The 14,982-nt window shown below is 41.6% G+C and overlaps 1 protein-coding gene across 1 annotated transcript in view; it reads right to left on the reverse strand.

The window, feature by feature from the left end:
- Positions 1–11,769, reverse strand: part of BLMH (bleomycin hydrolase) — a 41,955-nt gene extending 30,186 nt beyond the window's left edge. The window contains exons 1-6 of the mRNA XM_012185429.5: positions 11,637–11,769; positions 11,136–11,354; positions 7,317–7,426; positions 6,292–6,433; positions 5,075–5,163; positions 3,470–3,562 (exon numbers count right to left, since the gene is read on the reverse strand). Of these exons, the coding sequence (XP_012040819.1) occupies positions 3,470–3,562; positions 5,075–5,163; positions 6,292–6,433; positions 7,317–7,426; positions 11,136–11,354; positions 11,637–11,649 (666 nt within the window). The 5' untranslated portion in view covers positions 11,650–11,769. The remainder of the gene's footprint in view (positions 1–3,469; positions 3,563–5,074; positions 5,164–6,291; positions 6,434–7,316; positions 7,427–11,135; positions 11,355–11,636) is intronic.
- Between the last annotated feature and the right edge of the window lie 3,213 nt (positions 11,770–14,982).

The following is a 14,982-nucleotide window of genomic DNA, read 5'->3' on the forward strand; positions in this document are numbered from 1 at the left end:
GTAAAACAGATAGCCAACAGGAATTTGCTGTATGGCTCAGGAAATTCAAACAGGGGCTCTGTATCAACCTAGAGGGGTGGGATGGGAAGGGAGATGGGAGGGAGGTTCAAAAGGAGGGGATACATGTATACCTATGGCTGAGTCATGTTGAGGTTTGACAGTAAACAACAAAATTCTGTAGTTATCATTCAATTAAAAAATAAGTTTAAAAAAAGCTTGCATATTAAAAAAACTATAGGCACTAGAGAAACACAAAGAAAATGAAAAAAGGAACTTATTAACAGTGCATAGGATCCTTTCTTTAAGCTAAATTTTATATGATCTTAAATGAAAAAAAAGTACATAAGGAAAAGTATCAGAGAGTTGGCAGTGATAACCTCTGGATCACAAGGACTTTCTATGTCATCCTGCCCTGGGTTAGTTAGTACGTAATTTCTTATGTTTACAAAAGTTTAAAAGTACAAGCCTTATTCATGCTCCTGGTATAACACACTCAAAAGCCTCCAATGTGCAACAAGGTAGAATGATTAGCAAATATTATTCAAATATATTATATGCTTCAAACTAAGAAGTTAACTGTTCAGTTGAAAAAATAAAAGAAACAGGTATCCCTCCAGAAGAAAGGAAGAAAGATAAAAAGAAAGAGATACCTAGGTGTGTGCTGTGCTGTGGTCAGTCAATTCACTTATGTCTGACTCTTTCTGACCCAGGGACTGTGGCCCACCAGGCTCCTTTGTCCATGGGATTCTCCAGGCAAGAATACTGGAGTGGGTAGCCATTCCTGTTTCCAGGGGACCTTCCCAACCCAAGGACTGAACCCGAGTCACCTGCATCACAGAGGCAGATTTTTTACCCACTGAGCCACCAGGGAAGCCTCCTTAGAAATGCCTTTAGCATAAACACATCTCATTCAAAGCTATGGGAGCTTCATGGCTGTTGATTCAAGTCATCATTTTGAGGTGCCTACAAGGCTAGGCAAATCACAGGTACTAATTTGTGGCTTTAAAACCACAACTAGACTCTTCATTACCAGAAGAGTCAGGTTCACTAATGAGAAGTCATCTAGGGAATTATAAAAATTTAAAGACCTACCACACAGAATTCTGTAGTCAACAGTTTACAGAGAATCATTAAGTAAATAATCCTATAAAACATTTATACTCAGGACTTGGCAAGGTGGTGTTTTACTTTTTCCAAGGTTAGGAAAGGAGAGAAAAGATATGTAGAATATATCTGCCGTCTTAGCAGCTAATCGCAGGCTCAGATAATGGACTTTAGATACATCATTTAAAAGATCATTAAAGCAAATATCTTAAGTCAACAGGATGTTTGTGATCTGCAATAAGTACCATCTGAGACTATTTCCATAACTCTTTACAGACCCTTCCTCCCTACCCCCTATACCCCACAATCTTAGTATAATCATAAAGGCAAATTATGCAAGAGACATGGCTTTAAGAAGAGAGATCATTCTAAGGAAGAAACAAGAAAACTACCATTTACTGGACAACTGCTATATACCAGGCACTAGAACTTACACTCAGATATTTAATTCTTTATGTGATCCCCACAAAAATCCAATGAGGAATGCATTTTAAACTCAAACTGAATCTGAGACAGGTTAAGTATTTTATCCAAGATCACAGAGCTGTTAAGTGATAAAGGTGAAACCCATGTCCTATTCCAAAGCCTATTTCTTTTACTACAGATACCTTTCTTAACAAAGAACACTTAAGGAGTAGAGAGAGAAGTAAATATGAGACAATTTAAATGTATCAGGCAAAATTACACCTCTGTATTCAACCACTGAACAATATTTAAGAAACTAAATTTTATCAAGCCCAGGGATGGGGGAGCCTGGTGAGCTGCCATCCATGGGGTCGCACAGAGTTGGATACGACTGAAGCGACTTAGCAGCAGAGGCTGTAGAGGCATTAAAGAAACAGGAGAATATGAAATAGTTTAAATGTATCAGGCAAACTGACACCTCTGTATTCAGCCACTGAACAGTATTTAAGAAACTAAATTGTATCAAGTGAGAGGGTAGGGGCATTACACATGAACAAATTGAGACCTGACAGTTTGAGGAACCTATCCCAGGTCACATGGCTGTTAAATAACGAGAAGGCGAGATGGTCTGACCTCAGAGACCATGCTCAGGACTACATTCTGCAGCCTCTCTAAAATTTAAAGGAAAGCACGAGTGAAGCATTAACGTTGTCCACTGTAGTAAAACAAAAAAAATTTAGACTGTTTTAATTCCACAAAAATAGTCCTGAAAGAACTGTTAGTTGAATGATTTCGAGTAATGGGTCCACTAGATCAAAAACATAAATATTTGTACTTTTCTTAAAGCAATTTCACAGTTTTATACATATTCATTTGGATTACGGATAGTATTAAATGTAATCATTGATGTAATTATATAATAAAGATTCTTAACTGCCTTGATAATAAATATTGCACCCTGGTATTTGTTTAACGCTCTTTAAAGTTTTCCAAAATGTCTTCACATACATTGTTTTAACCACTATAACCATGAATAGTTTCCCATTTTTATTGCTACAGAATAAAGCCAGAAGATCTGGCATCTACCTAAGATCCCTCACAGCTCTGCCTTTCTAGCTTAATTTGCTACCAAACACACTCACAAAAAGTTATGTATCAGGTACTCTGTTGTCTGAAGATTTCACCTTTGTTCATGCCAGTGTATATGAAGTCCTGTGTCTGGAATGGTTTTCCCAGCTTTCTACCTGGTAAATCTCTACAGCTCTTTCAAGAACTGGTTCAAATATCTGTCCCATGAAACCTTCAGTTCACTGACTTATTCGCTCCCTCCTTTATGACCATCAAGTCCTTTTTTATACATCTCCAGCAAAGGATTCATTATAATTATTCCTGTGTTTGTTTTTTTTTTTTAACCAAGGGATTGAGCTCCTTGAGAGTAGAGACTGTCTTTCTCATCTCTGTATTCCCAGTGCCAAACTCCTAGCAAGTATTCAATATTTATGAAATGAATAAAGAATAAGAATGAAATTATACAGAATCCTAAATTGGGAAACAGCAGATTCAAGTACAAGTCCCGTGTGTATGTATACTCAGTTGTTCAGTTGTGTCCAACACTTTGCGACCCCACAGACTGTAGACCACCAGGCTCCTCTGTCCAGGGAATTTTCCTGACAAGAATGGAGTGGCTTGCCCTTTCCTCCTCTCAGTGATTTTCTGACCCAAAGATCAAAACAGTGTCTCCTACATCAGCATGTTGATTCCTTACTGCTGAGCCACCTGGGAATCCCACAAGTCCCATACTAAACTGCAAAGTTTATACCTCAGCCTTTTTAGCTGTAAAATTAAGTAATTTTCAATTCAATGTTAATGACAATGACCATGCTTCCTAATCAATTTAACAGATAGGAATATTCTCAGAGTTCTTTAAAAGGGTCACAAAAAATCCAGTAATTGTTATTACCTCCTCCATCATGGAGTCCTGTGTGGCTGAGATTTCTTCTTTGGTTGCACCACTGTGTACCAGGTTCCGCAGTCGTATGCAGAATTCTCTCATCTATGACAGAAATTTATTTAGTATTCCAACAGTTACCCAAATTCAACTGTAAAGGAGACTAACAGACCAACACTAGCTCCGTTTTGAAGTATAACTCAGTCAAGACCCAGGGCAAAGTTCACAGAAGCAAATGTTTTCCCCAACAACTCCACTTACACATAGACAGAAAAACTTTCTCCATAAGGAGAAAAGACATGGATGAGTCCCCTAAAATACTAGATGGAACTGCTTCTGCTCTGCAACTGATGGTACCCTTTGTGATGTGTCTGGGAATGGGGAAAACATGTGATTTCAAAATGCCCATCACGAAAAAACGGGAGACAAGCTGATTATGCCACTAATTCACTCTAACAGGTTTTAATTTAGAATCTTCCTGGTTGTCTATTTCTTCTCTGTAAAATCATTATGATCATGGCTATGCCAAACCCCAATATACTTTTCATTTTTGTTGTTTTCAATTTTGGGAGATGCCTAAGATAAACATGAGTCATAAACCTAGCCACAGGGCTAAAGAGGATCTTGTTCCCACCTGAAATGGAATCCAATGCCTTACTAATAATGATCTTTCAGCCTGTGGATAATACTCCCCAGAGTTTCCTGAGTGGAAAATAACCTACTTCTCATATTGGGGAAACACATTTTACAGTTTATTTTAAAATGTAGTCTTTCTTCCAGGGATGACAAATCCAATTTTCAGCCTCATAGATCAAGACAGTAGATTTGGGCAACTCCCAGTTCTTAAAAAAGAAATCTGGCAGGCAGAGCAGCATCCCTGTAGGATTCACAGTCCTCCCTGGGGAAATGGGTTACGCAGAGAAGACAGAATGATTCATTAAGATAACTGAGGCAATAAAAAGCAGTTAAGGGACTACATCAAATGTTTTAGTGAGTGGATAAACTACACTTGAGGTAGTTTGGGGAAGCCTAAGAACTCTGCCTCGTCTTTAAGGAGGTCTTCCTTAGGTGTTTGGTTTTACTAGACCATAAAGCTGTCCCAGTCTGCCTCCACTAGAACCAAGTGAGAGGCACAGTAGCCCATGTGCTTGTCCCACACTGAGAATGGGGCTTTCATTCCTCAGTACTCGTAAGAAAGAATTAAAACCAACAGAAATAAAAGTGGGATATTTTTAAAGAGAAGAAAAAAATCACTCTACTAATCACCATTATTTTTAAAAAATAATTATTTTTTTATTTTGGCTGTACTAGGTCTTTGATGCAGTGGGTGGGCTTATTAGTTGCCCCATAGCACATGGGACTTTAGTTCCATGACCAGGGATCAAACCCTTGTCCCCTGCATTAGAAGGTGGATTTTTAACCACTGGACCACCAGGGAAGTCCCATCAGTTACTTTTAAAGTTAATATGCAGCTACACTGCCTTGGATGGACAATGAGAAGCTATCTTATATATAGCCTGTGTACACTGCAATGCCCAGGAATGCCCCTGGAAAATCAGTTAGGAGTTCTAAGGTAAACACATTACATGCAATCCCGCCCTGCTCCGTATGTTGTACCTTGTGATTCAGAATATCATTCATCCTTCTAGTTGCCTCTGTTGTGTAAGTTTCAGGGAAGCACTTCTTAGGGATAACACCATATTTTTCTAAAAGAAAACAAATTTTAATGTTCCATAAAGTAAACGTAAATTCCAAGTGTCAGAAATTTGGACAAAAACAGCTATTGCTTTTAAAAATAGGCCATATTTTGCTAGTCTATCGGTGACTGCAGCCATGAAGTTAAAAGACACTTGCTCCTTGGAAGGAAAGCTATGACAAACCTAGACAGAGTTATTAAAAAGCAGAGACATTACTTCACCAACAAAGGTCTGTATTGTCAAAGCTACAATTTTTTGAGTAGTCGTGTATGGATGTGAGAGTTGGATCATAAAAGGGGCTGAGTGCCAAAGAACTGATGCTTTCAAATTGTGGTGCTGGAGAAGAGTCTTAGAGAGTCCCTTGGATAGCAAGATCAAACCAGGAAATCAATCTTAAATATTAACTGGAAGGACTGATGCTGAAGTTGAAGCTCTAATACTCTGGCTACCTGATGAGAAGAGCCAACTCACTGGAAAAGACTCTGATGCTGGGAAAGATTGAGGGCAAGAGAAAGGGGCGACAGAGGATGAGATGGTAGGATGGCATCACCAACTCAATGGACATGAATGTGAGCAAACTCCAGGAGATAGTAAAGAAGAGGGGAGCCTAGTGTGCTGCAGTCCATAGGGTCACAAAGAAACAGACATGACAACAAAAACAAAACCCAGAAAACTGAACAATCTCATGATATTATTAAACAGGTCATTTAATCTGCATATTTATCCATCCATCTTGGAATTAATTATGTTTTTAGTCTAATACACTTTGCAAAGTACTCAATATGAGGGAGTTTCCCCTAAAGACAATTTTTTGCAAGAGGATATTTTCAAACAGTTGCAGTTTTCAATGTGTTTCTTGATTACATCAATAGATAAGAGAGAAACTTTTTCACAGAAAGTTAGTTATACTTAATACATTTTCTTCTCTAAACTTTAAAGTACCTATATCTTTACCTCCAATTTAAGAAAGGTACTTACTAGGTAAGAACATGAGATAAAGGTTCTTAGAGCTAACTGTATACCCTTCTGGGGACCAGTTCTACACTACACTTAAACACCAAAGAAATGGCCTACGCTGAACTACAGAGCCTTGTTCAATGAAGCTGGGTTTCAGTTCTCTTACAGAAAGGCTCTTACCAACAATATTGACAAGCATATCCCATTGTCCTCCATCATTGGCAGGATTCATAAGCAAATACTGCACCAGCCTACCATCCTCAGGCTCCTTTTTCTGAGCTGTGTCCACAAAAGCATTTAAGAAGAAATAACAGCGTTCAACCTAAAGTAAGAGAAGTTAAATAAAATTAAAGGAGAAAAGAGCTAATATCTTTAAAGGCATTAGCGACAGAACAGGAGTCCTGGAACTACTGCAGACCTGACAGAGTAGCTATTTTTAAACTGAAGCTGATATCTAAATAGCACCGTCTCTGGGACTTCCCTGGTGGTTTAGTAGTTAAGACTCTATGCTTCCACTGCTGGAGGCATGGGTCTGATCCCTGGTTGGGGAAAAGAATCTGCTTGGAATGAAGGAGACACAGGAGTTACAAGTAGCTAAGATCCAACATGCTGCACAGTGTGGCCAAAAAACAACAACAACAAAAAAGAGGAATATCTGGCTTCATAAGAATATATGAAGGATTTTCTTTTAATGTGTGTACACATTTTAATAGTTTATCCTGAACAAGGCAGTGCTTTATTCTGAAACAAAAATCTGATACTTAGACCCTTCGATCAATAAATATCTAACAGACACATACAATGTACACTTTAAAGATTTTCTTTAAAAAAAGGAATACAATTATTTACTGTTTTTCAGACAAGTACTACCCAGAGAAAGGGAATTAGGTCCTAGAAAGACAAATGACCTACATAAAGATGCTAAAAGGAGAAATTATTGAAAACAAAAAGTTTTAAATAAGAAAGACACAAGGAAGTAGTAAGGTAAGTCATCAGACTTATTATTTCATTGCCAAAAAGCCACCTACCAACCCAGTGGTTCTGCCTTTGAAAATAATCAATTTTTGATACTTTGGAAATCAGAACAAACGGTGTCACACCTATAATGGAAGGCAGACGACAACTGGAAAAGCAAGAAATGAAGAAACAGTCCCTACCAAAGCTGATGCTGATACAAAAAGACTCTTGAAAAATCAGTTCCATACCTTGTCCCAGAAAAAGAGGTAAGACTGACTAAATTCAAATTCTTCAATATTGAATCTTCTCATGAATGGAAGTCTCATAACATTCAGACAAGAAAAGATCCAGCATCGCCCTAAAAGGAGAAAGCAAATCAAGAAATTAGGGTGAGTGTTCATATAGATTACACTGTTCTAATTGTATTTCCCAACACTGAATATATGACAACATCTTGGACAATTTAAGACCAATCAAAAAGCAGAAAGATACAAAAACAAGAAAGGTAGTTTCTTTTTGACTATTTGCAATATATATACAAAGTTTTATATCCTTAATATATTTTAAAAAATCTCTTTACATATCACATAAAGAATCAATTACAAATCACCTAAGAAAATTAGAAAAAGAAATATTGATAGGGAAATATGAGTAGAGATCATGAATAACTAATTTAATAGTCAAAAAAGACACAAATAGCCAAGAAACTTTTTTTTAAAGTCCATCATAAGATACCTGTTACGTGGGGAAGCATTATTTTATAATTAATAACGCCCAGTATTGGCAAGGACCCAGAGACACAGCATTCTTACACACCTTGGATAAGAATCTAAACAGGTAAAAAATATCTGAAGGCAATTTGGCAGTATATGGCAAAAGTCTCAAAAAGATCCTACCCTTTAATCTGGAATACACAGTATACACCTCAATATAAGGTGACCCTAACATAAGTCAATCCCTACGCCTCCAAGGAGAAATTTTTTTTAAGTTATTTAGTTAACTGGATTATATGAACACTTAAAAATATAGATGAAATAGTAACTACCTATTTAACCTAATACCTAACTTAGTAGCTTAGATATATATTTAAAATCATGTCACTACAATAAATGGACATAGAAGCACTGCGTTTTCCACGTTCACAGGTCATTGTCACACTGTTCCACACTCTTCACAGGCATCTTGGCATCAGTGCCTTTGCCATCATGTTGTTGCTGTTCAGTCGCTCAGTTGTGTCCAACTCTTTGTGACCCCATGGACTGCAGCACACCAGGATTCCCTGTCCTTCACCATCTCCCGAAGCTTGCTCAAACTCATGTCCATTGAGTCAGTGATGCCATCCAACCATCTCATCCTCTGTCATCCCCTCTCTTCCCACCTTCAATCTTCCCCAGCATTATGGTCTCTTTGCTTTCAATGAGTCAGCTCTTCGTATTAGGTGGCTAGAGTATTGGAGCTTCAGCTTTAGCATCAGTCCTTCCAATGCATAGTTAGGATTGATTTCCTTTAGGATTGACTGGTTGGATCTCCCTTGCAGTCCAAGGGACTCTTAAGAGTCTTCTCCAACACCCACAGTTCAAAACCATCAATTCTTTGGCACTCAGCCTTCTTTATGGTCCAACTTTCACATCCATACATGACTATTGGAAAAACCATAGCTTTGACTATATGGACCTTTGTCAGCCAAGTAATGTCTCTGCTGTTTAATACACTGTCTGGGTTTGTCTTAGCTTTTTCTTTTAATCAGAACATATTATCTTCCTTCCGTCTACTATTTTTGAGACAGCAATGTTTTGAATCCATGCATAAAGCTGGCTCTAAAAATGTTATGCTACCCCTCAAGCATATAATCATATTCTTCATTTGTCCTATAAGTGGAAACCACAAACTCCACAATGTCACCATCTTCTGTAATGACTTAAGTGATCTTTGTGCTTCAGTCATGTTCGATTCTGTGATTCCATGGACTGTAGCCTGCCAGGCTCCTCTGTCTATGGGATTCTCCAGGCAAGAATACTGGAGTGGGTTACCATGCCCTCCTCCAGAGGATCTTCCCTACCCAGGGATCAAACCCATATCTCTTATGTCTCCTGCATTAGCAGGCAGGTTCTTTACCATTAGCACACATACCGTGTTTTTCAAAATCACTAACGACTTAGCATACATAAATTACTAATGACTCAGTCACCTCTCTCATACATACAATATTATTTCCTGGTGAGGAAATCTAGATGAACTGTTAATGTGAAAACTGCATGAAAATAACCCACATAGCTCATGTGCTATGTATATCTTCTCTAAGTAAAAGTGACACCACAGAATATATGAGACCTGATTTGTGGCAGATGCATATTTCCAGGCTCTTCCCTAAGAGGTCACTGCAATTCAACACCATGTAAGACCACTGTGACATTACTAATTGAATAATTTGTGGCCTGACAGGCCACACCACCCCAAGCATTTTCTGATGACAAAACCTTAATTATTGCAAGGTCATAATTTTTTCCTCAAAATTTAAAAATCAACTTTACTAAGGTATAATTTATATACAATAAAATACATCTACGTCATAAATGTACACTTTTTTGAGTTTTGGCTGGCTTCAAACAAGCACTGATCTGCTTTCTGCCAAAATAAATAGACTGGGAGAAGTTTTTAAATGGATAGGCAGGCTACAGTCCATGGGGTTGCAAAGAGTCAGACACAACTGAGCAACTAACATACACAGGCTTTAAAAAGATCTTTTAGTATAATTCTGCTGTGAGAATGTCCTCCTTACTTAGGCTCCTAGATAACCCATCTTTCACTGTAGCTGTCCTTCTTGTGGTCCCAGACTGTAGAACAAGAGCTCTTGACCGGCAAGGCATACAAACTGGTCTCTGAGTGAGAACTGAGCCTTTAGCACATTTGTTCAGTTCAGTTCAGTTGCTCAGTTGTGTCTGACTCTTTGCAACCCCATGAATCGCAGCACGACAGGCCTCCCTGTCCATCACCAACTCCCAGAGTTCACCCAAACTCATGTGCATCGAGTTGGTGATGCGATCCAGCCATCTCATCCTCTATCATCCCCTTCTCCTCCTGCCCCCAATTCCTCCCAGCATCAGGGTCTTTTCCAATGAGCCAACTCTTCACATGAGATGGCCAAAGTATTGGAGCTTCAGCTTCAGCATCAGTCCTTCCAATGAACACACAGGACTGGTCTCCTTTAGGATGGACTGGCTGGATCTCCTCACAGTTCAAGGGACTCGCAAGAGTCTTCTCCAGCACCACAGATCAAAAGCATCAATTCTTCGGTGCTCAGCTTTCTTCACAGTCCAACCCTAGATGATGCTTTGAAAGTGCTGCACTCAATACGCCAGCAAATTTGGAAAACTCAGCAGTGGCCACAGGACTGGAAAAGGTCAGTTTTCATTTGTTCAAGTTGCAACTAAAAGGCATGCTTAAAAACATTTGATGATGTTTTGATGCAATTACGTTGTGTCTTTTCCATCCCACACATGGCCTTCAGGGCAACATGGAGGAGTTCTCTAGGGTATGAATATTTTTACATGTTTCTTTTTTTAATTTTTGGCTACACTGGGTCTTAGCTGAGGAGCAGGGTTCAGCAGTTGTGGCACAAAGGCTTAGCTGCTCCCAGCCATGTGGGATCTTCACAGACCAGGGATGGAACCCAGGAGCCCTGCATTGACAGACAGATTCCTATCCACTGCTCCACCAGGGAAGTCTCATTTTTCATGCTTTGTACCAAGAAAAGTATCTCCAAGATTCGGGCTGCAATCACATAACTTCAGGACAGAGTATCCGTGAAGTACATTTAAACAGATGACCTTGGACTAGTCAGTCACTTGAGTGCTGAAATCAAATACACCAAGGAGCCACAGAGCAGCAAAACAAGTCACAATGTAGCTTCCTCGGGCCTGCCTGTATCTGTGTCTATTCTCTTAAGAATTTATCCCAAGTTCTCTTCATCCAACCTCTGCTCCCTTTAAGACTGTTCTTAGGTAGGACGCCACAATGGTATGCTCTCAAGAGTCAAGGGACGTGTATAAGAAGTTTGAAGACCTCACCTGAACTCTTCTGGTTGGTGACGGGCTTGCCTTCCTGATGCACGGCGTGCTGGAACACATGCTGGGTACCCTGGACCGTGGCCCTCTTCAGACAGATGTCCAGCAGGTCGTGAGTGGTGCCGACATTCTGGGCCAGTACGAACTGAGGGTCGGAATTCAGTTTCTGAAGCAGAGCCGCTACCTTCTCCGAATTCAGTCCTGCTGGAATACCTGATGGGACTGTAACATCAAAAAGAGGCTGAGGAGGGCTCATCTCCCACACTCGGACTCTAACTTGGTAAGAGCATCCCGCTGTGACCATGGAGCAGCGAAGCCCTTCCCCGGCGTCCTCGCCCACGAAGCTGCCTCCCTCCAGGCCTCTCCAGCCCACCCAGAAAGCTCCATCCCCGCCGTCGCCCGGGGTCCCAGCCCCGGCCCTTCCCCGCCACCCGCCCTCCGGGACGCAGCGGAGCCCCTAGAGGCCCCCCGGCAGAGCCTCGGCAGGGAAGAGCGGCGCCTCACCCGCTCCGTTCATGGCGTCCACGGTGCCCGGGGAGGGAACGGTAGTTTCGGGGTCCTCAGGCCGGGGCCGGGACGGCACAGCGCTTCGCAGCCTGGGCAGCCGACCTGCCTCTCGCACCCGGAGCGCCGGAAAGAGGAAACCGGCTCTGTGGCGGCGGAGGGCGAGAGAAACGGGGTCCGCGGAGGGACAAAACTCCCCCCACGCGTTGCTGAGTCAGCGCCGTCGGGGCTGGCCCCGCCCAGGGGAGGGCCGAGGGGGCGGGCTGCTGACGCGCTCCGAGCCCCAACCACCCGCGGGTCCCCCCGCGGTTCCGGCCCACGTGGGCTGCTGTGATTACGCTTCCCGACCCCCGGGGCGTCCTCCGAGGATCCGGTCAGCCCCGAGGCGGAAACCTTATAGAGATTTCATGCTGGGCCTCGGAGGCCGAATACACTAGCATTGTGGATTGATTCCCCCGTTAAACCTTTTCAGAGGCCAAAGGAGGGCTCCAGGCTGTGGAGCGGGCTGAGGAGTCGCATAATTAAACACTGGGTTTAGGTTGAGTTGACTGTCAAAAAAATGAACCCAAAGGCGCTTCCAATAGGTCTCCTTTGCTGACCGGTCACTGCAATTTCAGTGGCAACTTGTTGCTTTGATTCTAGTAGAACCACATTTTTATGTTTGAGGGGAAATTGGACTCAAGCTCGTCCCTAACCTCAGTAGCTACCACGGTTCTACAAGCATCCAATTGCTCATTTTGAGGAAATACTCATTCTAGGCTTCATAGCGTCGGTGAGAGTGTCCTACCTAGACCAGAAAGTACCGTGGGGTTTAACTAAGGATGATGACAGAAGTCAGTCTGATTCACCTATACTGTTTTGCTCGGCTCTCTACAAAACCTACAAATGAACAGGTTTTCATCCCCAAGCTTGCAGGATAACTGAGAGGTTTAGCAAGGTTTTGAGATAGTGAAGTCATTCTTTTTTGTTTTTCATGCTCTAAAATCTCAAACCTTAGTAAGATGTTTGGATGGGACCTACAGGTGATAAAACAATATATATTGATCTTTCTACCACTGAAGAAACTGCTTAGTTTCTTAGAATGGTGTGAGTGTTTGGTGGAACCTGGAATCTAGGTCCTAGATTGAAAATCTCTGATTCCTGGAAACTCTAATATCTGGGAAAAACCATACTCAGACACCAATCAGTCATTTGAGAAATCACAGCCTCTATATCCCTGGAAAGACCTGGCTAAAGTTTGGGAATATGACATAGCAACTGTCTCCAATAGGGCCCATGGACTATCTCATTCTGAGATTCTTCTGATGTCTGAAGAAAAGGAATAGGTTGAAAATTATACTGAGAGCAGTCATTGGTCCTTTCACAAAGTGATGTTCAAGCATCATGCTGAATTCAACTCATGAAATTTTATTCAGTATCTACCATGTACAGGTACTAGGCAAGCTGCTGATGATATGGAGATGAACAAGCTTAAACTTGCCCTTCAGAAACACAAAATGTAGTAAAAAAGAGAAAAATAACTTCTAGACAGTTCATACTAATACGCTCATAGTGCTAGAAGCTATGAGAAAGGGGCTGTTAATTAGAACTAGAGGTGCCTGAAAAAAAGGGTCCCTTGTGAGCATAGTCTTAAAGAGTGGTTGACAGAATCTCGTAGGGGAAAACACAGAGGAAGGGCATGCAAGACACCACCAAATGCAGGGGCACTAAAGCAAGTGGGAAAATCACTTTCAAGAAACTGATTTCATAGTCTGTTGTGGTTAAGATCAGGGAAGGTACTAGGATCAGGGACAAAGTGTAGGACTGGAAAAGTTGGTTTGGGCCAGAATATGAAAGATTTTATTTGCCATTCCTGCATATCTAGACTTTGTCTTATGGTAAACTAGAAGCCAACATCAGTTTTTTAATAAGAGAGCAATATGCTCATTTCTGGGCTTCCCAGGTGGCTCAGCAGTAAAAGAATCTGCTTGCAATGCAGGAGATGTAAGAGATGTAGGTTCAGTCCCTAGGTCAGGAAGATCCTCAGGAGAAGGCCACAGCAACGCACTCCAGAATTCTTGCCTGGAGAATCCCATGGACAGAGGAGCCTGGCAGGCTACATACAGTCCACAGGGCCACAGTGTCAGTCACAGCTGAAGCATCTGAGCATGCATGCTCATTTCTATGTAAAGAAGGAAACACAGGGATTTCCTGGTGATCCAATGGCTAAGACTCCCCATTCCCAATGCAGGGGGCCTGGGTTTGATCCCTTGTCAGGGAACTAAAGCCCACAGTTCAGTTCAGTTCAGTTCAGTCGCTCAGTTGTGTCCGACTCTTTGCGACCCCATGATCACAGCACGCCAGGCCTCCCTGTCCATCACCAACTCCCGGAGTTCACTCAGACTCACATCCATCGAGTCAGAGATGCTATCCAGCCATCTCATCCTCTGTCATCCCCTTCTCCTCCTGACCCCAATCCCTCCCAGCATCAGTCTTTTCCAATGAGTCAACTCTTTGCATGAGGTGGCCAAAGTACTGGAGTTTCAGCTTTAGCATCATTCCTTCCAAAGAACACCCAGGGCTGATCTCCTTCAGAATGGATTGGTTGGATCTCCTTGCAGTCCAAGGGACTCTCAAGAGTCTTCTCCAACACCACAGTTCAAAAGCATCAATTCTTTGGCGCTCAGCCTTCTTCACAGTCCAACTCTCACATCCATAGGTGACCACAGGAAAAACCATAGCCTTGACTAGATGGACCTTAGTCAGCAAAGTAATGTCTCTGCTTTTTAATATACTATCTAGGTTGGTCATAACTTTTCTTCCAAGGAGTAAGTGTCTTTTAATTTCATGGCTGCGATCACCATCTGCAGTGATTTTGGAGCCCCCGAAAATAAAGTCTGACACTGTTTCCACTGTTTCCCCATCTATTTCCCATGAAGTGATGGGACCAGATGCCATGATCTTCATTTTTTGAATGTTGAGCTTTAGGCCAACTTTTTCACTCTCCTCTTTCGCTTTCATGAAGAGGCTTTTTAGTTCCTCTTCACTTTCTGCCATAAGGGTGGTGTCATCTGCATATCTGAGGTTATTGATATTTCTCCTGGCAATCTTGATTCCAGCTTGTGCTTCTTCCAGCCCAGCATTTCTCATGATGTACTCTGCATAGAAGTTAAATAAGCAGGGTGACAATATACAGCCTTGGCGTACTCCTTTTCCTATTTGAAACCAGTCTGTTGTTCCATGTCCAGTTCTACCTGCTGCTATCTGACCTGCATACAGATTTCTCAAGAGGCAGGTCAGGTGGTCTGGTATTCCCATCTCTTTCAGAATTGTCCACAGTTCATTGTGATTCACACAGTCAAAGGCT

Source organism: Ovis aries, chromosome 11 (genome assembly GCF_016772045.2).
Source record: "Ovis aries strain OAR_USU_Benz2616 breed Rambouillet chromosome 11, ARS-UI_Ramb_v3.0, whole genome shotgun sequence".
Taxonomy (NCBI): Eukaryota; Metazoa; Chordata; class Mammalia; order Artiodactyla; family Bovidae; genus Ovis; species Ovis aries.